Genomic DNA, 26,672 nt, shown 5'->3' with positions numbered 1-26,672 from the left:
TAGAGACAAAATCTCCCGCTACGTAAAAAGTAAAATAGCATCAATGTGGGGTAGTAAAACGATGCTTCAGTATTTACAACCTAATTTGAGTTGCATGAACCTGATGTAATATTGATGTACCCGCTATCATAGTTTCTGAGCACACCAACATCTGTAGTCATTGCAGTGGTTTCTCCACTATCATTTTTGGCATTGTCCTTATTCCGCTCTTTCTTGAGCTTCCGACATTTTTCTTGATATGTCCTTTCTTGCCACAATGATAACATGTGACCCCCTTTCTCGACTTCGATCTAGCTGTATCTTTAGAAGGGTTAGATCGCTTTTGGTCCCCATTTTTGGACCTTCCTCGATTTGTGACAAGACCTTGTGAGGGACTTGACTCATGGTCACTATTTCATCAGGTGCTGAATTACTCACAAAGACTATCATAGTCTCTCAACTGTTTGGTAGTGAACCGAGCAAAAACAGAGCTTGAAGCTCATCTTCTAGGAATAACTTTATCATTGTGAGTTGGTTAACAATGCTTTGCACCTCATTGAGGTGCTCTTCAATGGATCCCCCGTCCTTGAACGTCATGTTCACAAATTTCTGGATCTAGAACACTTTATTTCCAACGGTGTTTCTCTCGTACAAGTCATGTATCTTATTTATCAACAGTCAAGGATCCGTCGTCTATCAAAGATTTGTCTATTGTCGAAGATCCGTCTGGTCGGGCCTAGATCTACCTCGCTCGGGCTCCTTCGGGGACTCAGATTCGATTGACCCAGTCTCGAACAACAGCCTGACCTCACGAGCGCATATGCGACCCATGTGTCATGTGCGAATAGATATGTTCAACTATGAGAGGATTTAAAGCGATGAAAAGATGAACTCAAGCACCTACGTCACCGCCGTTTGAGTTCGTGGGATAAGCCCTAGCTATTGCCCTCTTAGATAAGTGAATGAAGCCCTTCGGCTACTGAGCAATGTGGTACGAATTCGGCACTCTCTCTAAACTCAACACGTCACCTCAACTCTCACTAAAAAGCTGCTAATGAAATCCAAATATAATATACTATTTGATGTGCTTCTTATAGGTAAATGGCTCTAGTTTTGGGGGTAGAGTAGTAGAAGAAATAAGTAAGAGAGAAGTGAAAGAAGAGAATAATAATAAGAACTTGATGATGACTTATTTTAGAAGTAAGAAGAAGAAGATGATGAAAAAAACAAAGTAAAAAGAAGTGAAAGGATGACCCAAAGAAAATTGGGCAGCCTCGCGGTGTAACATGTCTTAAGAGGTATTATCAAAGACAAGAAAAAGCACCGGGCTTGAAACCTTGGTACCCGGAGGATTTGGAAAGTGGAGTTACAAGACTGAGCCTATAACTATGTCACTAACCCAAATAGCCCCCCTAAAAGTGACAAGGGATAGAAGAAAGGAAGTGAGAGAGATGAAAGTCTATACAACCTGAACACTGTGTGACTCAGTGGTCAGAGTAGCGAAAGGGTCAAAACTCTAAAGAAAGTTGATTCAAGATGATCCCAACCCGAGTGACCGAGTGTAAAAGAATTAATGTCTTTTATGACCCGACTACATTGTAAAAGCTGATGGTTAGAGTAGCAATCCGAGAGTTAGAACCCTAGGGCACTATCTCAAGACTACCTCGAATCGAGTGCTCGAGAGTGAAAGAAGGAATGAGTAAGAGAGAGAATAAAGAAAACAATGAAATAAATATGAAAATAAAATGAAACAAATAAAACAGGTCAAGACATGATTTAGGGAGAGAAGATAATGTTTAAAATGAGAGAAAGCAGGGTGAATGGGCTCAAGGGATGATTGACCTGCCTATTGTGCTGGTCCGGACTTTAAGGAGTGACAAAGAAGTGTAGAGAAAATAGGGTGGATGGAGGAGTGTAGTGAGAGTAAGGTGGATAGAGTGTTGCATGAAAGAGGGGTGGATAGGGTGTGAGATGAGAGAGGGGTGGATAGGGTATGAAATGAGAGAGGGGCAGATAGGGGTTAGATTAGAGGGGCGGATAGGGTTTAGATGAGAGAGGGGTAGATAGAGGTTAGATGAGAGAGGGGCGGATAGGGGTTAAATAAGAGAGAGGCAGATATGGGTTAGATGAGAGAGGAGCGGATAGGGTGTTAAGAGATGAGAGCAACAGATATGGGTTAGATGAGAGAGGAGCGGATAGGGTGTTAAGAGATGAGAGGGGCAGATATGGGTTAGATGAGAGAGGAGGGGATAGGGTGTAAAGGATGAGAGGGGCAGACATGGTGTAAGGCATGAGAGAGGGACGAGAGGGGCAGACATGGTGTAAGGGATGAGAGAGGGATGAGAGGGGTGTATAGGTAGAGAGAGGAAAGAGAGGCGGATATGTAATGAAGGGGGTATATGAGAGATGAGAGAATGGGGCAGATGAGAGTGAGGACGAAAGATAGAGAGAGAGAGAGGTGGACTAAGGAGAGGAGCGAATGAGAGAGAGACCGAGAGAGTAAAGAGAAAAAGAAAGAGTAGGGCGGACTCGCTTAAGGCGCGGGTTCGTCACTTTGACGAGAGAGAATGAGAGAGCAAGAGAGAGATGAAGGAGTCAGACCCGCCCTAGGTGCGGGTCCAGGCTCTGACAATAGATAGAGAGAGAGAATAGAAGAAGAAGATGGGGCTCATACCCGCCCTAGGTCTGAGCACAAGAGGGGAGAGAAAGAAGAGAGAGAAAGAAGAGAGAGAAGAGAGAGGAGAGAGAAAAGAGAAAGAGAAAGAGAGGAAAAAGAGAAAAAAGAGAAAGAAAGAGAAGAGAGAGATAAAAGAGAGAGGAGAGAAAGAAAGAGACAAGAGAGAGAGGAGAGAGAGAAGAAAGAGAGATAAGAGAGAGTGGACCTAGAATGGGCTTGAGCCTAGATGCACCTTCATTGGTCCATTTGCATTCACATGAGAGAGAGAGAGGTTAAAGATTTGGGTCAAGGTTAGAGTCTAAAGGTCTACGTACCTAGCTTAGGTGGGTTGGGTTAAGCTATGGTGTATAAGGACTAGGGTGTATTGAATTGGGTAAGGTATAGGCTAGTTAAAGGGTATAAGATACTATGGTGTATGGTGTAGGCTAAAGTGTATGATAACTAATGTAAGGTGTAGGGTGTATGGAGTAGGATTGGAAGCTAGGGGCTCTAAGGTGTATAAAAGGTAGGAGTTCTAGGGAGTATGAGCTTGGGAGTTGGGAATCCTAAGGTAGTTGAAATTTTGGGGTTCTAAAGAGTAGGGGTTCTAGGGGTATTTTCTTTCTCTAGGAAATGTTTCTCTGTCTTCCCATCTTTAGTCTTGAACTTGAAAGCAAAGCAAAAAGAACAGGCCCAAGCCTTAGAATTCTCAAGCCTTTCTCATTAATTTTCAACACTTTCAAGATAGATCAAGAGAAAGCATTACAAATGACTTAAGTTCCTTATATAGAGCAACCAAAAAACAAGGGTGGACTAATAAAAACTACCAAAATTATCAAAAAATACACATTTTATGAATTAAAATATTAATCCCATTTTGAACCAAATGACCAAAATACTCCTAGGCACTTTTCAACAAATGACAAAACCATCCCTCCATGAGGGGCCTCTTGCCATTATTAGGCCTCGTGAGCTTTTTCTTACTGTAATAATTCAGGTGATCAATCGTTGTAGAATCGATGCTTGAACTATTGCGCACGTTTTGATACCCTTTGATTATCTTGAAACAGATTTTTAAGAAAGAACCTAAAATCCGGCCATGTTCTACAACCTTGTGATTCTTCGACCACTAATCCAATATGATCTATGACATTCTAAGCCTTCATTTTGATCACAAATTGAAGAAGATACTATCACAATCATTTTGTGATAAATTTCGTCCATTTTGGTCTCTGAATGAGCACGTTCCAATTTTGGGAAGTCACAGAAAAATGAGATTCCAGTGACAGGAAAATTATGCCTGCTTCGACATCAAAATTCGTATCATCCGGCGCCCGATCGTTCACAAATATCAAACTGTAGCTCTTCGAAGCACGGTCGCAACAGACGCATACTTGCGACGATCCGACATCGAGATCTTGAGCTATGGCCTCTTAAAGAATTGGATATTTTTCTTTTTAAAATATGAATTTTTATGTTTCGAGCTCATTTCTCTCTAGAAATTCTCTCATATGGGGCCACATCATGATGTGTCCCATATGTGAAAATGAGCGTATCGTAGAGATCAAGCTCGTGTCTGAATTTGTGCTTAATTGAACTCGAAACGAGCAAGTTATGAACATTTGAAAATCATCCCAAAATAAGAAAACACAGTTTCTAGTTCACCGAGGCTGCCGCAATAGTGTAAAACCCACACAGTAAGTTAGACCCAAAATGGTCATAAAGGGTCCGATTGAGCCAAAATTTGGTACATGGGGGGTTTTTCGACATTACGGATTCAATGATAGTGGTCTGATAATGGTTTATGAGCCAGAAAATGGGGCTATAGTTATAAGATTTATTTTCAACATGATAGGAACTGGATTTGAAAACCAAGTTTTGTCCTGATTCACTATTGGTCAAGGTGGTAACCAATGGTCGATCGGTCAAGACCTTATTTGCACTGTGGCCACCCACCAACAGTCTCTGATTGACGACGTGTCCCAAAACACTCTATTCAGCTGTCAAACAAGAGCCGGTCGGCCTACAAGGAGGTTTTCTTTCTTGCTCGTACTACGACCATTAGCCTCGCTACATCGGCAAACTATGATAGGGAGGACTGAGAGGTGTATTGGAGTCAAAGGTAACATACTCTGATACCACTTGTTGGGCTCATCCATTCGGGCCATCTCGCATGAATGTGGATGCGCACATCGAAACCATATTTATGGGACACAAAATACACCAAAATGGTGTGCGTGTGTATGAGTGGAAAAACATACACTAAAACATATAAAATAAAAATAACTTATTGATACCGAGATTTATGTGGTTCACCTTTTATAGCTATGCCTAAAGGAGAAAGAGACAGATTTACTATTAAAATAATGTTACGATGTTCTTTTAAGAAACAAGCTTTTTTGGGCTCCCTAATTTCTTTTGGAGGGTTTTCTCTCTCTGAGTTTCTTCTCTCTCTCAAAGGCTTCTTTTTTTTTATGGAGGCTGTCTTTTTCTCTCTAAAATAAAAATTTCTCTCTCTCTCTCTCTAACATGCTGCTCTTTCTCTTCTTCTTCGTTTCTACAAAAGAATGATCACTGTATTTTTTTCTCTACATTAGAGAGATTCCAACTAATAAGAAGATGCTTTGGTTCAACCCCAACAAGAGAAAAATAACCTTCCATGCACTTCTGAAATTTATTCCATCTTGAAAATAAATAAAGATGAAATCTTTGATCATCTTATTTAATCTTATCTTATGTCATGTGGGGTCCACATGATGATTTTTTTTTTTTTGAAGCCTATAATCTCTCACCTGAGATTATCTTTTGTTACAACTACTTGAAGTAACTTGTAAAAATCAACACTTTTTATGCTAAAGGAATGCCCCTCACAAATAGCATGTTCTAAGGAAGTCATCCCCCTCTGCCAACACTTATCCTTCATTTAATGCCATGCCCAAAAGTATGTGTTTAATTTGAATTGGGATGGTATAAACTTTCCCCAACTATTGAGGTTGACTTTTCCCTATTCTTGTAGCTTTTGAGAATCAATGAACTTACCAAAAAAGTGAGTCTCCCCCTCTAGAGGTATTGCAGGTGGTACAGACCTGAACGACCATCACTCTTTAATGGCTGTAAGAGGAAAACCAAGCCATTTTGGGACTGGGGCTTGAACTTCTTGCTCATGCAGGCATCTATGCCTCCATAAATTCTTGCTGGCTTATATATTTGATATTTTCGCTCAGTATTTTTGGTTGAAAAAGCAATTTGGATTGCAAGTAGCAAAAACATTGTTAAGATAACAATTTCCTTCTTCTACCAAAAATGGGTTTCGGTGCGCCTATTCTAGTGCAGTCTCCGTTAAAAAAAAATTCATCTTAGAGATGAATTGTAGACTTGAAATTTCACAGGTCGATAATATCGATCATCGTGATCATGAATTTGGAAACAGAAAAAAAAGGGACCTCAAACCTTAAAAAATATGTTGACTTTGACTTTTATTGGGACCATTTTGGACCGTTCATTTTATTCTTTTAAAAATAATATTTTTAAGTTTTTGTTTTTTTTTTTTTTCAAATTTAGGATCATGGTGATCGAGATTCTTAATATGGTCAGAAAAGTAAAATTATTGACCTGTGAGGTTTTAGATCCCAAATTTTCAAGCTGGATTATTGAAAGATGACACAATTTTAATTGCGTTTTAACTTTTTCCCTTAACTAAAGAGTGAGTAAATTGTCAAAACTAAAGGGAGAGTAAATTGTCAAATGACTAAGATATGATTGTTAACCACGTTTAGTTTTCAAAAAAAGTAAATGATGGTGCATTTAAAGTGTAAACAATGAGCAAAAGTAGGTTGGTAAACTCGTACAATAAAAGTTATTCTCCGATAAAGTCCGATTAATCATTGATCGGTTATACTTACCATAGTATACCAACGGCCGGGTTTGGTCCAGTGCTGGCCCAGCGCAGCCCTCTTTTTTCTTTTTTATTTTATTTTATTTTATTTTTCATTGTTTTAGCTCAGCGTGGCCCAAACAGAGCCAGGGTGGGGCATGGGCTGGCACTATAGGGACAAGGGCTGGCTAGGGCCAAGACCGGCCCAAAAAAGAAAATACACTCATTTAATGCATGAACCGATAAAAATCTCGTAAATGTCACTATCCGATGCAAGTTTGTTTGCCTATACGTTTCTCTGGTTCAGTCTGAATCTTAAATCTCTCCTTTTGAAGGTTTCTACTGAATCTCTTTGTTCATGTGGCTCTAAAGATGTTCTAGCCATATTTTTGCAGCCATGGCCTCTCAAAGATGACCTCTTCATCCTGAAAGTGAACCCGTATTCTGTTTATATAAGCAGTAGAGAGGTTCGTCAAAGAAGAGAGTGATACGACTTGGTGAAGCATCTATTGCTGCAACAATTTTTTATTGAAATCGAGTAATCGAAGGAAGATCTTAGCAATCTGAGGCTTTAAAAACAAGGTCCCTACTGCACATGATAGTGATCCACTGGTTTGATTAAAAAATTCGAGTTTATCTTCCAAAAATCAATTTTTATCTCTTGGGTGTTATCCTCTCTCATGTCTCAAGCTTACACAAAAGTTAATAAATCTCAGAATTATTGGTTAAATCTAATAAATTTTGAGGTTTTAAAAGGGGAATGTGGCTCTTAGAAATCTCACCATTAGCAAGCAAAACCTGAGGCCTCCTACTATTTGAATCTCATAAAACTGAGCTAATCCTTATGCAAAATGCTCTTTGCAAGAATATGTTTAACCTCAACTTCCGTTCCTACCTGTCCAGAGTTGCTGGAGATGTAGGGAGAGGGTGGAGTTGCAGAAAGTGAAAGTGAGTTAAAAAGGGTTACTCCAAAAAAAATTGAAGAAAGTAAGGATTCAAGTTCAAAACCACAGAGGGCTCTATTAAAAGTATGCTAGAATATGACTACCCTAGCACACCACCTCAGTGGTGATCATAAACTGGCCAAAATGTTGGAAGGAGGCTTAAATGAAAACAAAGGAAAAATAATTAATGAGATAAAATAATTAAAATAAATAGTAAAATAATATAACAAAAGAAGGTACCTAGAGTTTAATGATGATGAATAAGATTAAAATTTGACATTTGATCACTGAAATGGGAGATTGATCTTTGATATTGGTGGGCAGATTCTCGAGACCCAAGAAAAAAGTATATGAACTGAACTGAAGCTAAATCAGAGGAATTGAGATTGATATTCGGCGGATTTAAGCTCCGATGATGTAGAACTATGATTAAATTGTGTAGATCTAGGTTGATGTACCCTGTATCTACAATTTAAGGGTGAATAAAAGTTAGATCCAGGAATGGATGGTTTTGAATTAGATGTAGGCTAAAAAAGGCTAGATCTAGGTTTGGATGGTTCAAATTTGAAGAAATCGAACTTTCAGTGGTCATGTATGACTAGATCTGGCCTGAAGAGGACTGAAAAGTTTGTTACTGGGTGCAGGCCTAAGGAAAACATGGTCCTAAGATTGAAATCAAGGTTTCATGGCCTAACTCTAAGTTGGATGGAAGGTTATAGGGTCAGGGGTATTTTGGTTTTAAAATTCTATAAAAACTAACGGTATTTTGGAAAATGAAAACCTGAAAATTCTAGGGCTCTCTCTAGCTGGTTCTCGCTCTTTTAAACTCCTGAGAACTATTCAAAACTTTGAAAAAGTGAGGGCCAAGGGGTATTTATAGACGGTGGATTGGATATGAGATTCCAAGTGAACAGCTAGGAGTTCATGATCAAAACACGTTTGTAAGACCAAACCATTTCATGAGGTCGCCCACATAGAGGATAGTGTCGTTCTCATCATTTTGTAAGTCCTAAACACGTTCTGATAAGAAAAATATCTGGTGGCTACAAACTACAAGCAGACAGAGTACACTAAAGCATTTACATCGAAGATCATGGCTATAAATCTTTTTTCGGCCCCATTAGCTTGTGTCAACTCTTTCCTTCAAATTCTACAAAAATTCTGCACATGGCCACCCTTGTCTCAAAAATAGCATATACCACGGGTTTCTTACCCATGTCCTAATCTCTCTTTGCTTTTAGAGATTTAGTGACTTTGTTTTGTTATTTCTTCCTTCCTTCTTTTCTTCGATTTTGACTCCTTTTTTTTTATCCTTGGCTTCTTCTTTTTCGGACCTCCAATTACACGGGCTCTAGGGACCACTTGAACTCTTTCAAATCTTGGATCTAACCTCTTCTTCAATTTTCAAATGAGTGATCAATTGTTTTAAGCGCAAATCTTTCGACCAAGGCATCAATGTGTTTCTAAGTCTTTGCAAGAGGTTGGCAGCTTATGTATAGATGCCCCGACATGGAAGGGCTCATCAAATTTCATGCCATTTGATGCAAGTTCATTGCTCCTATCCAGAAATTGTGGACTTCATCCGTTACTGATCCATCCTTTGTAATCGTAAAATTGAAGTATCTATTTATGAGATACTGCTTTCTTCTAACATTTTTCTCTTTTATTTTTGTTCCCAAAGCTTTCACATATCCTCTACATTGCTGAAAATCATGATTTTGGTATCTTCAAAGATCCATAACTCATTGGTATGTGAAGGTTTCGGGTGATTCTTAGTTCACATCGTTTGGAAGATCAAGCTTACGTTTATATGACATAGGAATAAAGAAAATCCGGCAAAAAGCAGGCCAAATAAGAAGAAAATGTGTAGGGAAGGTAAAATGTTGCTATTTTTAATATCCATCCACAAAAAAATAAAAATTCCTTCAAGTAATGAATTTTTTTACTCAAATTAATTGCAAAATGATCATTGCATGATTCTCTATAATACTTGTGCTTTAAAACAACGCCATTTTACAAAGGATTTATAATACTTAGCTTTTATAATCATGATGACCATATTTCTTTTTTTGTGTTCACAAGACCATTATGTGGAGATCTTTATTATTGTGGTCATCATGGATCTCATCTTCCTTTATTTCCTTTTATGGCTTGTGAGCTTCATTAATAATGGTTTTGCACGACATAAAATTGTATCATGGAACATATATTATGGCATCCTACCTTTTCTTTTAATGACATACGGAGGGTTCGGTGTTATCATCCATCTTCCTATATTTAAAGGCCTCATTTTTTTTGGAACGGTAACTTTTCTTTATTTTCTCTTTGAAAACATATTTCTTTCATATTTATTTTTAATTTTCAAATTACCTAATTCGTAATATAATTTTAATATTTTTTTTTCAAATCCAAATCATATGAAACCCAAGTCATCCAATTTGATATCTATTGAGTATGAATGATTGTAACCTCAATATACAAAAGATAAATGGTCTCTTTGTAGACAATCTCGAAATTTTAGGCATCTATTCTTCTCATCTAGGTGCATCTAATAAAAATATTTTAAAAATAATTCACAAAAATAAATTAACTAAAATACCGTTGAAATTTTCAAGAGTATTTTGGTCAATTTATATTTTATAATTTTTTTTAAAAATATTTTTATTAGAATCTCCTAAATTTAAAGAACAGACGTTTAAAATTTCAAGTTATTTGGATTTTTAGAACAAATTTAAAATTCAAATACCAAATACAATCGTGACAATTTGATAGGCCCATATTCAATTGGGCCATTGAGATTATATTGTAGCTGTTAGCTAGTGCGCTAACAATATATTTTCTCATATATATATATATATGTGTGTGTGTGTGTGTGTGTGTGTGGCAGTATCATCATGGATATAGCATGTCTGTGATGGTCTTTTTTTCGCCCGGTACCGCCACGAACATAGCGCCATCAGTTGTGGCTTCGTTTGAAAAACTGCCATGGAAATGGCATGTCCGTGGTGGAGTGAAACATTTTCAAAAGCGTTTATAGGTGTTTTTAAAATTTTATATATATTAAAAAATAAAATATATAAACAAAAATGAAAAAGATGGCATATACAAAAAAAAATGTTGTTATTCAAGAATAATATAATTAAATCTTTCTTTTACAAAGCGAAGATGGACTAGAGTTTTGATAGGGAAAATAAACACACACAATGTATTTCTTGAGATCACAATAATTGCTATTAATCATGACCATATTACAAGTTCTTCTCATGGTCCCTTACAGTACTAATTCCTATTTATTCACAGAGAAAAACCCATTTCCTATCCTTACGTCAACAATGAAAACCATGAAAGATCTAAATGATGTTCACAAATTGATAGTAGTGATCCCCTCAAAACTTTTTATAATAGAGTTTGTACTTAAATACAGGTGAAAAATAAAAGCAACAAAATCTACATTCCACCACTACAAGAAGTACAAACCTTATTGATCCTAGCAATAGCAACGGTTAGAAGAAAGCACATTTGCAGAGCAGCATGACAGAAGAAAGTTAGCTGTGATTATGCAAGCTTGATGGGAGGATGCATGAATTCTCCATTCAACATGGCCTTGGCGATGAATTCATAAGCGGCTTCTGTGAGATGGATTCCATCCCAATTGACATATCGGGCCGGATTTGCGCAAGCATGGGCCCCTGGATGTCCACATCTGTCCGTGATGTTGAAATTATATGGTCCTCCGCCTCCACAACATGCCCTGAGAACGGTTTCCTTTCGGAATCCTGCATTTGTAGTCACAAAAACCGTTCCTAAATTAAGTTATGCAATTCAAAATAGAGCGATTTACAAACGGACCCTAAAATTTTAGGTAAAGTACAAAGAAGGTCTATCAATCGGTTTTTTTTTTCTTTTTTTCAAAATTGACTCTCGATCAACTTAAATTTTATTTTTTATTTTAGTATTTTTGTTAGTAGGGAAGTACCTCAAGCTTTAAGGCACTGACCTACTAACGATAAAAGCTAAATAATATATATATATATATATATATATATATATATATATATATATAAATAAATAAAAAAAATCAAAATTCAAGTTGACCGAGGGGCACTTTTGAAAAAATTTTAAAACCCAGGTTGACCAACTTTCTTGGTAATTTTCGTATATAAGTAGAACATTTTGTATTTTATATAAAATTTTAAAGCCCGTGCGTAAATCACTTCTCAAAATATTGAACTTGAACAATTTGAGGAGATGCATAAATGGTTTTGTAAATATTGGTTGAACAATTTGAGGAGATGCATAAATGGTTTTGTAAATATTGGCAAAGTAACGTGGGTTGTCCATCCCAAGAGGGAAATGGTTTTTGATCAAAGGTTTTGTTTAATAGGTCACAACATCCGCAACTAAACAGTTTAAAAGGAAGTGAATTTTATTGTAGAGATCGCCGTCCATTATTGTATTTCACCACCCCGATTAGCCGACTATTCTTAAGGACCACTTTGTGTAAGATCGGGGACAACCACTTCACTTTTCACAAAACTTCAACCCATGAACCAGGGAGCAAAAAAGTCGGGAGTCTTTTCTTTAAAGAGAGAAACAATCTTCTTCCATTTAATCGACCCATTTACCAAAACCCATGATATAGGAAAAGTATATAATGAAACCATTTACCTTTATAAGATGGTCACAATTGATCTTGACCATTCGATGTGACCTTGGTTGGTTGCACTTATTCTATCGACTAATCTCAAAATTCAAAAATAAATTTCTCGAACTTTGTGACAAACAGAAACTATTAGATTTCACATCGGATGACTATAAGTAATTGTGATCTCCTTGAATCAAAGGTAAATGGTCTCATTATATGTATATGATATCGAAAATGAACCAGTTTGATATCACCCCTCAATTAGAATTAGCAAAAGCAATTTCTCCTTGCATAATATGGTTTCTAAACAATTCATGATCTATATATGAATGAGGCGAATGACTTATCCTTTGGTCTATTAGTGAATCATCTCTCTAGATATTGTGAAAGATGTTTCACTAGAAATATTCTTGTTATTGTTTTGACTCAGATTCCCCCAAAAGTGGATCCCGCTCTAATTGCTCCAAATAAATCAAATACATGCATTAAGATACAAAGGTTTCTTGTTCCACAACGACGAAAGCACTTTTTCATTTATGCACACACACACACTAGTTCTTGATTCACAATTATCTTGTAATTTTATTTCTTTTATGAATAAATTTTTACGGTTGTGACAGTAAACGTGGATTCTTAGGTATTAGTAGGATTTTTATTTTATATTTTCTCATTGTAAGTGGCACATGTAAACATATTTGTTGATATTAAAAAAGAAATTTTTTGAATATATACACTATTTTTCTTTAAGTTAGCCACCTTACATCCCTATCATTATTTTTGGCATTGCCCTTTTGCCTCTATCTCTTAAGTTTTTGACCTTCTCTATTTATTTACTCATTCTTGCCATAATAAAAGCATGTGAACCCCTTTCTCGACTTCGATATAATTTTATCCGGTATGTGGACTTCCTCAATTTGTGAGGTCAATGTGTCGGAAGATCTTCTTCTCTCATCCCTCATTTAGTAGGTTGATGGAGACTTGACTCATAGTTATTTTTCCCTCAAGTGCTGAGTTGTTTAGGGAGATCACCAGAGTCTCCCAACTATATAGTAACAATATAGTATGTAGCTTGTCATCTTGGAACATCTTCATCATTATGAGCTGGTGAACAATGCTTTATATCTCATTCAAGTGCCTTGCAATGGAGCCCCCATTCTTAAACTTCTCACTAACTTCCGAATGAAGAACTTATTATTTATAATCGTACAAGTCATGTAGCTTGTTCTATTGTTAAATTAACAAATGTCTCACTTGACACATACTGGAATACAACATCGCCAACTATTGTTGGTTAGTTTCAATAGCCATTTGTCTACTCTTTCTTGATCATAGCTTCTGGCTTGTGCTCTATCATTTAATGGGTGTATACAAGTCCTTACAGTATTAAAGATCTCCATCTTTGACTTCTTCATAATTTAGTTATTCCCGTGGAATAAATCATCATGTTCCTGGTTCTATTATCCATTTTTGATGTAAACACAATAATCATTCCACAACCCATCTCAACCTTTTTTCTTCCTTTCACTGGTGGTTAAGCCCCCATAAGCACTCTCTCTATAGGGTTTCATAAGTTTTACATAGTATCAGAGTGTCACCATCATCAACTGTAAGCGCATCATTCCTCTTTTTTGTTTGAAGACGAATGTCTCTATTTTCTGTTCCTCTCTGTAAGTGCATTATTTCTCTTCTCTCTTTTCTTTTTTCCTCTCTATTCAATCTATTGAGATTATCATACCTATCTCCTACCCAAAAGTTTGTCATCTCTATTGTTTGATTCTCTCTCTACAAACTTAAGCTCTTTTTGCCATAGCTATGTTCATTCTATTGAGATTATCATATCTCTTTCATTCTCAAAAGTTTGTCCTCTCTATTGTTTGATTATCTCTCTACAAACTTAAGTGCTTTTGGCCATAGCCCTGTTCAATCTATTGAGATTATCATCTCTCACTCCTTCCCAAAATTGCTTGATTTTCTCTCTACAACCTTGCAAATTTTTTTCCTCTCTGGGGCTTGAATCCTGGAAAAAGGTATTGTTGGTGTTTGTCAAAACGAAAGTGCTTGTTGGTGTTTGAGAAAGGGTTAGTGTTTGTACCCTTGTAAAAAAATAAAATAAAAAAATAATCGGTAACCTCTGTTCATGTGGCCTATTTGTTTAACTTCGGAACTCTATCTACCGAAGTATGTCCTATTTTGTTTCTTAACTTCAGAAACTGTGGTATCGAGGTACTCCCTATTATCTCTCAGAATTTGTTCTCTTCTAGTGAAGACTTTATTTCAAAAATCTCAAGTGAAGTAACTTTCTTTATTATGGCCTCGCTAAACTTCCCATCATTTATCTCTATTAAACTCAGTAGAGACAACTATCTCAAATGGAAGACCTAAGTTTTCAATTATGTTGAAGGCCTGAATCTTGAAAGTCATCTTGATGGATCTAGTCGGCCACAAAATGAACTTATTTATGAGGAATCAAAAGAAATTCAAGGCAGCAAACTAGAACCGTCAAAAGACTCCAAATTTCTGGAATGGTGAATGAAAGATAAAATACTATTGAGTTGGTTACTTTCTACTCTCCGATGACTTGCTCACTGAATACCTAAACAATCAGTGACTAAATATCTGAACAAGTTCAAAATTATAGGTGACCACCTTGCAGCAATTGATAGTCCAATAAGTGATCAAGATATGTCTCTATACCCTCAAAGGTCTCAGTCTAGAGTTTAAGTCATTTGAGACGTCCTTGATGACCAAACCACCATTTCCATCCTTCTCAGAGCTTCGATCTTCTCTTCTCACATATGAAGCTCGATTTGTATCTTCATCAATTGTTGAAAGTAATCCTCAAGCCTTGATGAACACATCATTAGGGCAAAGAGGTGGATATGTTCGAGGACGTAGTCGTTATGGAGGTAGAAGATGTAGAGGTCATAACCTAAATCACCAAGGCATCCTTCGAGCCAACCCACCTTTCCATCAACCTCCTCAACTAAGATTGGGCATGATACCTTGCGTAACTTATCAGTATTGTGGGTGATATGGATATATTGCTAAAAACTGTTGGGACATAAAAAATGTCTCATTGTCCCCAAAATGCACCAGTGCATGATTTCAGCAATCTATCAACCACTACACCAACTGATCGTCCTTAGGTTATGGATTTCGGTGCAACTGCTCATATGACGGATGACAACTCTCAACTTAGAGGCATGATTCCTTACCATGGTTCTTGTATGGTATTCATTGGAGATGGTACTGCCTTACCTATAACCCATATTGGAACTATGAGTATTTTCACTACCTTTGGTTCCTTAAATATTCTTAATGTTTTACTTATTCCCAAACTAAATAAGCAACTCATATCTGTATCTCAATTTGCTAAAGATTTTAAGTGTTGTTTTGAGTTTACCCCTCATGGTTGTGTTGTGAAAGATCTACAAAGTGGGAAGGTGATTGCTGAGGGGGTATTGAGAGAAGGTTTGTACGTGCTCCAAAATGATCAACTCTATGGTCTTGCTACAATGGAGCTATTTTGTGTCATGAGCGCCTAGGTCATCCTAGTTTCACTACTGTCAGTAATTTGGGAAGAGAGTTAGCGTTACCTAATTTTGTTAATGATTTATCTCCTGGTTCGCTATTTTCTTCTTATCAGTTAGAAAAATAATTCGAGTCTACGCTTAACTCTTCTAACAGAAAGTGTAATGCTCATCTTGATTTAATTCACAGTGATGTTTGAGGTCCAGCCCCAATTACTTCCTTATCAGTTTCTAAATTTTATGTTGTTTTTGTGGATGATTATACTCGATTTACATGGATATATTTTTTGAAGAAAAAATCTAATGTGTTTAATTGTTTTATTAATTTCACACTTATGTTGAGCCTCAATTTGCTTGCAAACTCAAAGCTTTTAGTTCTGGTGGTGGAGGTGAATTTACCTCTCATGCTTTTAAAGAATATTTGAGTCAGCAGGGAATTCATCATCAATATTCACGTCCGTACACTCCAGCACAAAATGGTATTGCTGAGCGCAAGCACCGTCACATTATCGAGAGTAGTCTTTCCATGATGTATGCAAGTGGTTTACCTCAATTCCTTTGGCCATAAACTTTTCCACTGCTATATATCTCATTAACAGATTGCCAAGCTCTACATTGTCCTTCATATCTCCCTTCCAAAAGCTTTTTTATAGTAAACCAGATTACTCTTTTATCCGGGTATTTGAATGCGTATGCTTCCCACACATTTATTCCTTTCAAAGAAATAAATTTTCTCCTAAGGCTTATGAGTGTGGGTTTATTGGATACAACTTTGAACATAAAGGTTACCGATGTTATGACAAAGTGTCAAGACGCTTTTTCATTCCAAGACATGTAATATTTGATGAAACTAGGCTTTACTGTCAGAACCAGTGTTTCCAAACTAACACAAATAGCATGTCAAATAGTGTGTTTGCACCTATTTCAATGCCTTTTCAATTGCATGAAAAAATACACTCACAAGCTCCTATCTCCTCTGAAGTTACAGATGAACCATCTCAGCAACATCACCCTTATCAGTTATCGCCTCACTCTAACATGTCAGATCAACAACCTATTTCCTTGACAGTTGTTTCACCAATTTCTTTTTCTTCTCATATTTCAAACTTAGATGCATATTCCATAGTGTAACATGATTTATTTGAAGGACCCTTAGCAGTTTCACCTATACCACCACGTCGTTTCTCTCATTCCACACGACCTCCTAGATATCTGTTAGGCTACCAGATTTATTCTGCAACCGTTTCTTCTCCTGACACCATCTCCAAGATCTTAAGAACAAAATACCCCATTGAGAGTTATACCTCGGGAGAGAGATGCTCTTCCGATCATCAAGCCTTTGCAATACAAATTTCTCAAATTTGAGAACCAACCACCTATGAAGAAGCTGTCTCTGACACGGGATGGCTAGTCTCAATGAAAGAAGAGATTCATGCACTTAAAAAGAATCACACTTGGGAATTAGTGCCATTACATCCAGGCAAAAATGTAGTGGGCACAAAATGAGTGTACAAAGTTAAGGTCAGATTAGATGACTCAATTGAAAGGTTGAAGTCCAGACTAGTGGCCAAGGGCTTTAATTAATTAATAATATGGCATTGATTATGACGAATCTTTCAGTCCAGTTGTGAAGGCACCCACTATTTGATCCATCATGGCTTTGTCATCTATGTTTGATTGGAAACTCCATCAACTTGGTGTGAAAAATGTATTTCTTCATGGTGATTTTAAAAAAGAGGTGTACATACAACAACCCAAAAGATTTGAAGATCCCTTACGACCACATCATGTCTGCAAATTTAAAAAGGCGATTTATGGACTCAAACAAGCTCCTCGGGCATGGTTTGAGAAATTCAGTTGTCTGCTCCATAATGTTGGTTTTCAAAGAAGCAAGGTTGACTACTATTTCTTAAAAGATCATCCTCAGGTATTGTTATCCTTCTAATTTATGTGGATGACATTATTGTTACTAGAAATGATATTAAAGGCATTGAACATATTAAGAAAGACTTGAAACTGAACTTTGAAATGAAGGATCTTGGATAACTAAAATATTTTTTGGGATTGAAATTCATCAGAACAAAAAAGGCATTGTTCTCACCCAACATAAGTATATTATTGACTTACTCTCTAAAACAATGATGTTGGTATGCAAGCCTATTTTTATTATGGCTGAAGTAAGTAGGAAGTTAATGATTGAAGAAGGGGAATTGTTACCTAATCCTTCCTTATATAGAAGTGTAGTTGGTGGTCTTCAATATCTTACATTTACACGTCTTGACATTGCTTATGCAATGAATACAGTAAGTCAGTTCATGCAGGCTCCCTGACAACCTCATTGGGAAGCCACAAAAAATATTTTGAGGTATTTAAAGGGATCTATACATAATGGCTTATTCTATACTTGTTCCAATTCACCTGACCTCAAAGCATACTTTGATGCTAATTGGGCTAGGTAGCCCTAATGATCGTAGGTCCATTACATGATTATGTATTCTTTTTAGGAAAGAGTTTGATTCCTGGAGTAGCAAAATGCAAGCCTCGGTATCTAAATCCAGTACAAAATCAGAGTAAAGAGCAATGAGTATTGTCGCGACATAAATTACTTGGCTACGTATGCTCTTTAAGGTAATTCATGTTTCTACAATTAAACTAACCATTCTAGCTTGTAATAATAAAAGAGCCATGCGCTTAGCCACCAATCCTATCTTCCATGCTTACACTAAATACATAGAAGTTGATTATCAGTTCATTAGAAAAAAGATTGTATCATGTGCTATTTCAATGACCTTTGTTCCTTCATCCCATCAACTGGCAAACATGTTCACTAACGCACTAACTAGATCAAGACACTATGAGTCCACAAACAAGCTCTTGACGTACAAGACATATGCTCGGCTTGAGGGCGGGGTCTTAAGATGAGATTATATTTTATAACATTGTATAGAGTATTTGTTCATCTTTACCCTCAAGGATATTTTTGTCTACTATATATATATATATATATATATATATATATAACTAATTTTTGAGTGGACTGAATGATTCGTAGTCTGCTCTTCATGTTCTTTCTCTAGGATTTCATAAGTTTTACAACTAGAAATCAAGATGGGTCACTGGCAGTCACAGTGTGTCAAGACGGTCACAGGTGTGCCATCGGTGGTTAAAGTGTGTCATCAGCTACTAAGGTGGCCACCGGTAGTTAGAGTGTATCACCATCGATCAAGATGAGTCACCAGTAGTCAGGGTGGTTCACCACCGCTCATGGTGGTTACTAGTAGTCAAGATAGTTAGTGGTGATCAAGACCTTCTTTTCAACAAATTGATGGCCACAGATTGATGGTGTGTCCCAAGCACTCCTTTTACTGTGGTCTCGAGGATCCTGGTTACTTGGAGGTTCCTTCCATTCTTGTCCTGCAACTGCTAGGTCTCACTTCACAGGCAAATGGTGATAGGGACAACAAGAAGTGTGTTGAATTTAGGGGAAACAAGCTTTGATACCACTATCAGGCTCACACCATTTGAGCCCTCTCGAAAATATGTGGATGCATGCGACAAAACCATTACCCTTATGGTACAAATAGCAAGCACCTTTTATATGTGTAGAAGTAGGAAAAACATTCAAGATATCAAACAAAAAAAAAAAAAAAAAAAAAACATTGAACATATGATTGAGGTGGTTCACTCTTTTTGTGCTACATCCACAAGAGAGTACGCAACCTACTACAAGTAATGAGAATACACGGGAAATGGTGGAACAAATGACGCAGTTCAGCTGCATCAAGAAACTACCTTCTTCTTCTAAGATGCAAACTCTCTCTCTCTTAGGATACAAATCGTCCCTATCTAGAGGATTTCTCTCTCTTAGTTTTATGTGCCTCGGGGCTTTCTCTCTCCCTCCCTCTCTAAGGGGCTTCTCTTCCCTTCTCTCTTAGGCTCTAGAGGCTTCACCCAAAGAACAAACTCTCTCTCCAAGATAATCTCTTATGTTTTCTTAGGTTTTGTCTTAGTGTTTTCTCTCTATAAGAGGCCTTCTCTCTTTTTAAGAAGCATGTTCTTTCTCTTAAAAAGAAAATAATCACCTAAAACATGAGCCCCTTTATGTTGGGTAGGGGTAGCAATGGACCCGGACACGACCCGGGACCTGCCAAGTATACCCAACACCGGTTTGGGAATGGTTCTAACATTTTGACCCGGTGGGTCGGATCTGGGTATGGGTCCAACATTTTGACTCGGTCGGTTGGGTACAAAAACCTGGACCCGAATACTATTCGGGTCTGGGTCCGGTTGGACCCGCCCGTACCTATAAATCATTGGAGATAAATACTTCAAGTTGGAGATAAATATTTCAAGCCTTATTCTTTTGGGTGTATTAAAGATCATATACAATAAAAACTCGTAGATATCTTTAGTTATTAAAAAACAAATTAGATGGTTTGAAATCTAATAGCGGGTGATTGTGACCTTGTTACCAAAAGTATAGATATATGACGGTAAAAAAAGGGCAAGAAAAAGAGAAGAAGTTCATAGTGGGAGTGGCAATAGACCCAACCAGACTCGGGATCCAACGGGATAGACCCGGGACCCGATAGGTTTAGGTATGGGTCCAACTTTTAGACCTGATGGGTCTGGGTCCAAAACCTGGATCCGTATACTATTTGGATCTGTCTGGTCCAGCCGGACCCGACCCATTGCCACCCCTTATGTTGGGCTTTTATAGACCCCAAATTACTTGCTTAGCAAGTCCTTGGGTGTTGTCCCCAAAAATGCCTCTCCACATTAGGCCACACCAAGGAGGTCCCTCCCACATGGGGCAGGATGTCCAACAAAGTTGAATCATTTGGGGAATGAACTTCACTGGCCACCAAGCCTTGAGCATTTTTCTTAAGCAAACCAGGTCTCTATCACGACCTTCTCTTAAGATGCAGCTCAATTTGCAATATCATGTGAGGTAACCATCCATAGAAATCTTACAGTGGAGATGAATGTGCTGATGGACGTGACATAGTTCATGAGGAGCTCTGCCCCTGCATTTGCTCATCTCCACCATTGGTCTTTTGAATGGTCGGCAGATATAATGTCGATATCCCTTCAAAAGGGACACAATATATGTGCCAAGCATTTGCAATGAAAACAATCTAAAGGTAGGATTTGGAAGTACCGAACATTTCCGGTGTTTGGACAAAGCGAATTGCAGCATTGTAGTAGTCGGCATAGATGATATTTATGTGGGGGAACCTCTCTCTCATTGCTTGGATGGCTTTGTGGAGCTTTGAGTTATGATATTGTGCGAATTCATTGAAGCGGATTAGGCATCCGTTACGGGGATCGTACTCATTCTTGTCTGTAGTAAGAAAGCCGGTGAGAATACTAGCTGAGCATCCGACCGGCAAATTTCCTGGCACCACCAGAGTTTTAGCTCCTATTCGGATCAACACCTGCATTTATCACATCTAAATTTTATTCCAAATGCACAAATTGTTCGATGAAGGAAAGGAGCGGCCAAAATAGAGGAAATCACAGGAATTTAGCCTCTTGACTAAGTAGTTGTAGCATAAAGATGACAACACTGTTGCAAGGGGTTCTAATGGCCACATAAATGTAAAAATACATAAAAGGACAAAATAAAAGAAAAGTATAAGTCATGGGAAAATGGTCGACAATGTACTCATTTGGTTTATGTGAAAGCATTTTTCCGGCAAACTTTAGAAAGTTCGTTTAAGAGCGTTTTCAATAGCCTAGAAAAAGCATTTTCAATGAGTACCGAACAGTTTCTTTTCCATGGAAGCATGGAAAATTTATCACACTGGCGGGCAAGGCATGGAAACGGTCATCACAGTGGCGAAAGCAAGCGCAAAAGTGAAAAGTTCACAAAAGAAAAAAGTTGCAAAGGAGGTTAATTTCCGGTGAACACTCACTGGCCAAGTTGCCGGTGAGCAAGGTTTGTTGTAGAGTAGGGCTTATGAAGACAAGAAATTAGCTTTCTCTTGTCCGGTATTTGAATTGCCGGACATGAGAGAAACTTAAAAAAAAAGATATACTGCATATGAAGTGGGGGTGGTGCTTGTAATTTCAGATAAATGACTGTCCATTTGATAATTGACCTCTCCCAAAAAAATGTTTGCTCTATTAGATTTTCCCTCTTTGGTTCCTCCTCCCACCCATTTCTCTTGCCCAATCTTAACAACTCCACTAGTTGTGTCGACTCCATTTGGATGCGCCATGGGCTTAGTGAGAGTATTTGGGTGCTGCTAGGTGTGTTACCCCAACCCCAGCATGTGCGCTTATTATGGAAGGGATTCTGTTCAAGAATGGTGGTGGATAGTCAGGGCTCCAGCCGAGGGATTGGAGAGAGAGGCATTTTGCTTTAAGTGGTTCACGGGGTTTCTAAGTTTGTTGGTAGTGTAGGGCATTTGAGATTAAGACATCCTTTTGTATTTTAGGAGTGTTGGGTCAGTCTTTTTAGGAAGTAAGGTCTCTTTATTTCTTCTTTTTTGTTATTATACTTACGGAGACTACCTCCCAACTGTTAGAAAAAAAAAAAAAAAAAAAAAAAAAAGAAGGGAAAAATTTATATAAGGATGCAACCTTATAATGTAGAACTACGGATGTACCTCAAAGTCCATCGGAAAAGGTAGTTTTAATGTTGAAAAAACCTTTGATTGATCATCTCGACATCGAGATGTATGACCGTGAAAAATAAAAAGATTTTAAGTCTCAAAATTAGAGCATTTTACAGCATATTATCTACACTGTCCATTTTCAATATTTTCATATGTTTATAGATCTACTTGATTTTAACTATTTTTGAAATTTAAAATTTTATAATTAGGTATAACAATAGATTTTGAGATAATCCTAAGAACATTTGATATCAAAATTATATACCATGATAAAGTTTGAAGGTGCACCTTACCTCTACACCTACTGATGCATTCGTATGCCAATTGCACCCAAAAAAAAAAAGAAAAAAAAATGCTGATTGACGCTTGCTGTGGAAAAAAAAAAAAATGCTGATTGGCCCTTGTTGTGGGGCATTTGAAAGTCCAAATTTGAACTGCTCCAAACTTTAATTTTTTTTATTTTTTTTCCTTTAAGGCTTGTTCGAAGTTTCCAACCTAGACCCGCCCACACATAAACCTTTTTCAACTTTTGACTGTGATTCACAAATGCAACTTTTGAACTGTATTGTAGTTTGCTTGAAATTAACCGCAAGAGGTTCAAAAGTCCCACTTTCGAACCGCTTCAAATAGAAAGCTTTTTTTTTTTTTTAAGGAAATATTGGATTGCCAAAAGTAGTTAAGACTCTCAAACTTTCAAACTAGCTACAGGAAGGGCCAACAGGCATTTGGACGACCCAAATGCTCTTTGGAGGGTTCAAAAGCATCAATTTCGAACCTAGATTCGTTTCGAAGTTCTACTTTCACCCGCGGCGACAATTTAGGACATCAAGATAAAACTCCAAAAAATTTTGGATCATCTTTAATTCCAGAAAATATATCCTATCTATAGGGTTGAGAATTGACGTCGTTGGGATCTGAAATTCAGATTTTGGTGATCTAGATCCATGAATGGATCAGATTTGGATCCAAGGGTCAGAACCGGATTTAAAAATTGGATCTGAATAGTAATTTTGATTGGATCTGGTTATAGGTGCATCTGATCTGGATCCACCCAATCAGTAAAGTATTATATATAATTTTATACATATGTAAAAATAATTTTTTGGATCCAGTCAAGTCTGGATCTGGATCCAGATCCCGTCTATACTTTTTGAATATGAATCGAGATCTAGGTGCATCGGATTTGGATCCACCCAATCAGTAAAGTATTATATATAATTTTATACATATATAAAAATAATTTTTTGGATTTAGTAAGTCTGGATTTGGATCCAGATCCCATCTATACTTTTTGAATAGGAATCAAGATCTAGGTGGATCCAGCCCCAATTCGACCCATTTTCAGCCCTCCCAATCCCTACCTAAATTTCTCAATTTCATATCTAAAAGTCAATTTTCCAGGGTACAACATATTTACTATTTTGCGGACCGACACAGTAAAACCCATTGTTTCCTTAGCCAGCGATGAGAAATGGGCAGGCAGAGAGTTCATTAGAACTTCTCAACGAAACCCATTTTTGATTAATGAAACCATTGATGCATGAAACCGATCAAAAGTGGAAAATTGTTTGGCAGCTGGACCGTATTTCTGGTGGTCCATTTAAAACAATTGCATCTAATGGTTCACATGTTTTTTTTAATATAAATATTATTTTTAGTTTCAATTATTATTATTATTTTTCATATTCATAATCTTCATGTTAAATATTATATATTATCTAAAAATTAAGATCAAATTATATTTACAAAATATATTTCTTACCAAGCTCCCATTTCTACAATATGGAGGGCCGCATAAAAAACGTGTCCACCAAAAGTATGTGGTGTATTAGAGTGTCACGTACCGAAGCTGCATTCATGATGGCGTTAATGACATCCGGCACATAACTCTTTACTTGTTCAATGCTCTTTCCTTGTATAAAGGCGTAGTTGTAGTCATTGCCTCCAATCTCCCCAACCAAGAACACTGACTTCTTCAAGTAACTTTTACAGGCTGCCATGTAAAAAATCTTAGCAAGCATAGGCCTATAAATTATGCAGGGCTGGCATCGGGCCAGGTAGACCTTGGCCCAGGGTAAAATTAAAGAAAAATAAGGGAAAAAAAGATTAAAAAATTAGAACGGTGAACCGAACCAAGCCGAGGCTATTTTGGCTTAGCCCGGTCCTGGCCCTCGGGCTACATTTTGTAGCCTAAGCCCTAGTTTTACCGGGCTGGGCTAGGACACTTGGCTCATCGCCACCCCTGAAAAATATGGACAGTAAAATATAGAGAGCATCGTCATCGAGATTGATGAGGCCCGTTGGACTTTAGTTGAGTGCTTTAGAAAGTTTTATCTAGAGCAAAAATTAACTTTAGTCGAAAATAGTTTAAAACTAATCTTTAACTAATTTTAGTTGGTTGGAAGTACGGCCTTGATCAATTAGACTAACTAAACAAAATTAAATCATTTTTTATAATGCATTTCATATTTTTTAGTGTACCTTTTTTTTTTTTTAATATATTTTAAAATCTAGCCAAAGTAATACCATCCATAATTGGACCGGTTCTAAATGAACCAGGCCATGTATCAGTTTCCGGTACTGATAACGCTTGAAAACGGAAAATGGACACCAGCACATAGAGGAGAAAGAGAGATACCAGCATCAGTCCTGCAGAGGGATGGCAGAAGATGGTAAAACCACCCCAACTGGACATTAAGGGAGCTGTTTGTCCACAAAAATCCAATGTTTTTCTTTGTAAAATACGAGGAATTGAGCGCGGTGGCGCCTGCCACAGCAAAGTTCACGCCCTTTCGGAAGTCCGCCGGACCTTTCAACTTAGAGAGATAAGGAGGCAGCAGAGGGAGCCCAAACGCCTCGGCTACGCACATTCATCAAATAAAAAAGAAGCCAAATATGAGAAATTTCTGTACATGTCCATGTCAATTTTCATGAATGTGAAAACAAAGAAAAGAGAGGAGAGAGAACACACCGACGAAATCGACAACTAAGCGGCCATCGGAGCATCGACCAGTGGGTTTGTGGAAGAATGTCTCTCCAAAGGGAGGGTGGGCTATCCCTATGAAGGGGCTGTGCCCCGAGAGGAGAAGGTTCCCTGTATCAGCAAGTGAATCACCAAAGCTAAAGAGAGCAGAATAGTTCCCTTTCTTGGAATGGACCTTGGATGCAATGGTGCAACTACAGAGAGAGAAAATTAGGAGGAGATAGAAATTCAAGCAAGAAGAAGAAGAGGCCATCGAGATTGAATTGAAGTGCAAATGCTAAGTTTTTAGAGGAGATCTTCATTGGTTTCAAATTTATAGAAGAAGAAAGAGAAACATATTTGCTCACACTCCAGTGGCCTCCCATGAGTGAGAGTTAAAGTGCAGAAAAATCTACCGAAAATAGAGAACCTACTTCTAACTGGAAAGTTATGGCAGACTCGACATACTACCTATTAGAAAGTGATGGCCATTTTTTAAAGGGGTGCGGATTGTATAGAGTGGAGGCTCTAAACAATCAAAGTAATTCACACCTTCAAATAGTGTCGAGAAATATTGTTTTAATACTGAAAAACTTTGTGATAGCTTTAAAATATATTTGTATATTTAATTATAAAATTTAAAGCTTAAAAATTAGTCTAGATCTAGCAGATCTATCAAAACTTGAAAATCTTGAAAATTGATGGTCCAAAAATGCGTTACAGGATGCATTATTTCCAAAAATTGAAATTCATTTTTTTCTCATGTCCATGAATCTTCATGTTGAGATTATCAATTTGAGGATATTTAGACATCAAAACAACCTATTCTAGTGAAAATTTTGAGGTGGGCTCTAATTTGATTGTTTAGAGCCTCGGCTCTATATACTTTTAGAAATCCATCCATTTAAGACCGACCATGAAATTTATGAATGAAAGAGCCAGGCCATGTTAAACGTTAAATAAGAGGAGAGTTGTTTGGTGCGTCCAACCCTGCACCTGTCACTATGTGGGCTTGGACATCTACACCATCCACCAAAGAAAGTGTAGACCTACACCATAAATAATAGTCTTCCAAAGAAATATTAAATCAACTATTCAAATATTTTCTCCAAAAAATATCAATTTAGTTTTTTAGAATTTATTTGTTTTCACAGATTAATAATCTACATGTAAAAGATTACCTATTCCCAAAAAATTAAGACTATTTCAAAAATAAATTGTTAAGGGGTTCACATTCCTACATGTGAGTCTGTAGACTCATAGAAACCGTGTCCTAAAGATAATGTTGAGAGTTGGTGTTTGGATTTGTATTCTGCATTGGGATCTCTCTGGTATCTCTCTCTTCGTTTTCTTGAGTGCCTGTCATGCCTTTCTGGTGCTAAGCTAGGTGTAAGCTTGATGTTCTCTCTCTAGATTCAAAACTAATTTTTTTTAAACTTTGTAACACACTCTAAAGCCA

At 37.3% G+C, this 26,672-nt stretch overlaps 1 protein-coding gene across 1 annotated transcript; it reads right to left on the bottom strand.

Moving 5' to 3' along the window:
• Positions 1-10,661: 10,661 nt before the first annotated feature.
• On the bottom strand, positions 10,662-25,770 carry LOC18423605 (GDSL esterase/lipase At5g45910). The gene is made up of 5 exons (XM_006828205.4): positions 25,223-25,770; positions 24,890-25,111; positions 24,096-24,244; positions 20,790-21,066; positions 10,662-11,229 (listed from the first exon to the last, which is right to left on the bottom strand). Exons 1-5 carry the CDS (start codon positions 25,485-25,487, stop codon positions 11,009-11,011), a joined length of 1,134 nt encoding a protein of 377 aa, XP_006828268.2. The 5' UTR covers positions 25,488-25,770; the 3' UTR covers positions 10,662-11,008.
• Positions 25,771-26,672: the final 902 nt, after the last annotated feature.

This window comes from Amborella trichopoda, chromosome 8 (genome assembly GCF_054954075.1).
Source record: "Amborella trichopoda isolate Santa Cruz 75 chromosome 8, AtrichopodaSantaCruz75HAP2 v2.0, whole genome shotgun sequence".
Classification (NCBI taxonomy): domain Eukaryota; kingdom Viridiplantae; phylum Streptophyta; class Magnoliopsida; order Amborellales; family Amborellaceae; genus Amborella; species Amborella trichopoda.
This window is presented reverse-complemented; position numbering and strand designations above follow the sequence as displayed.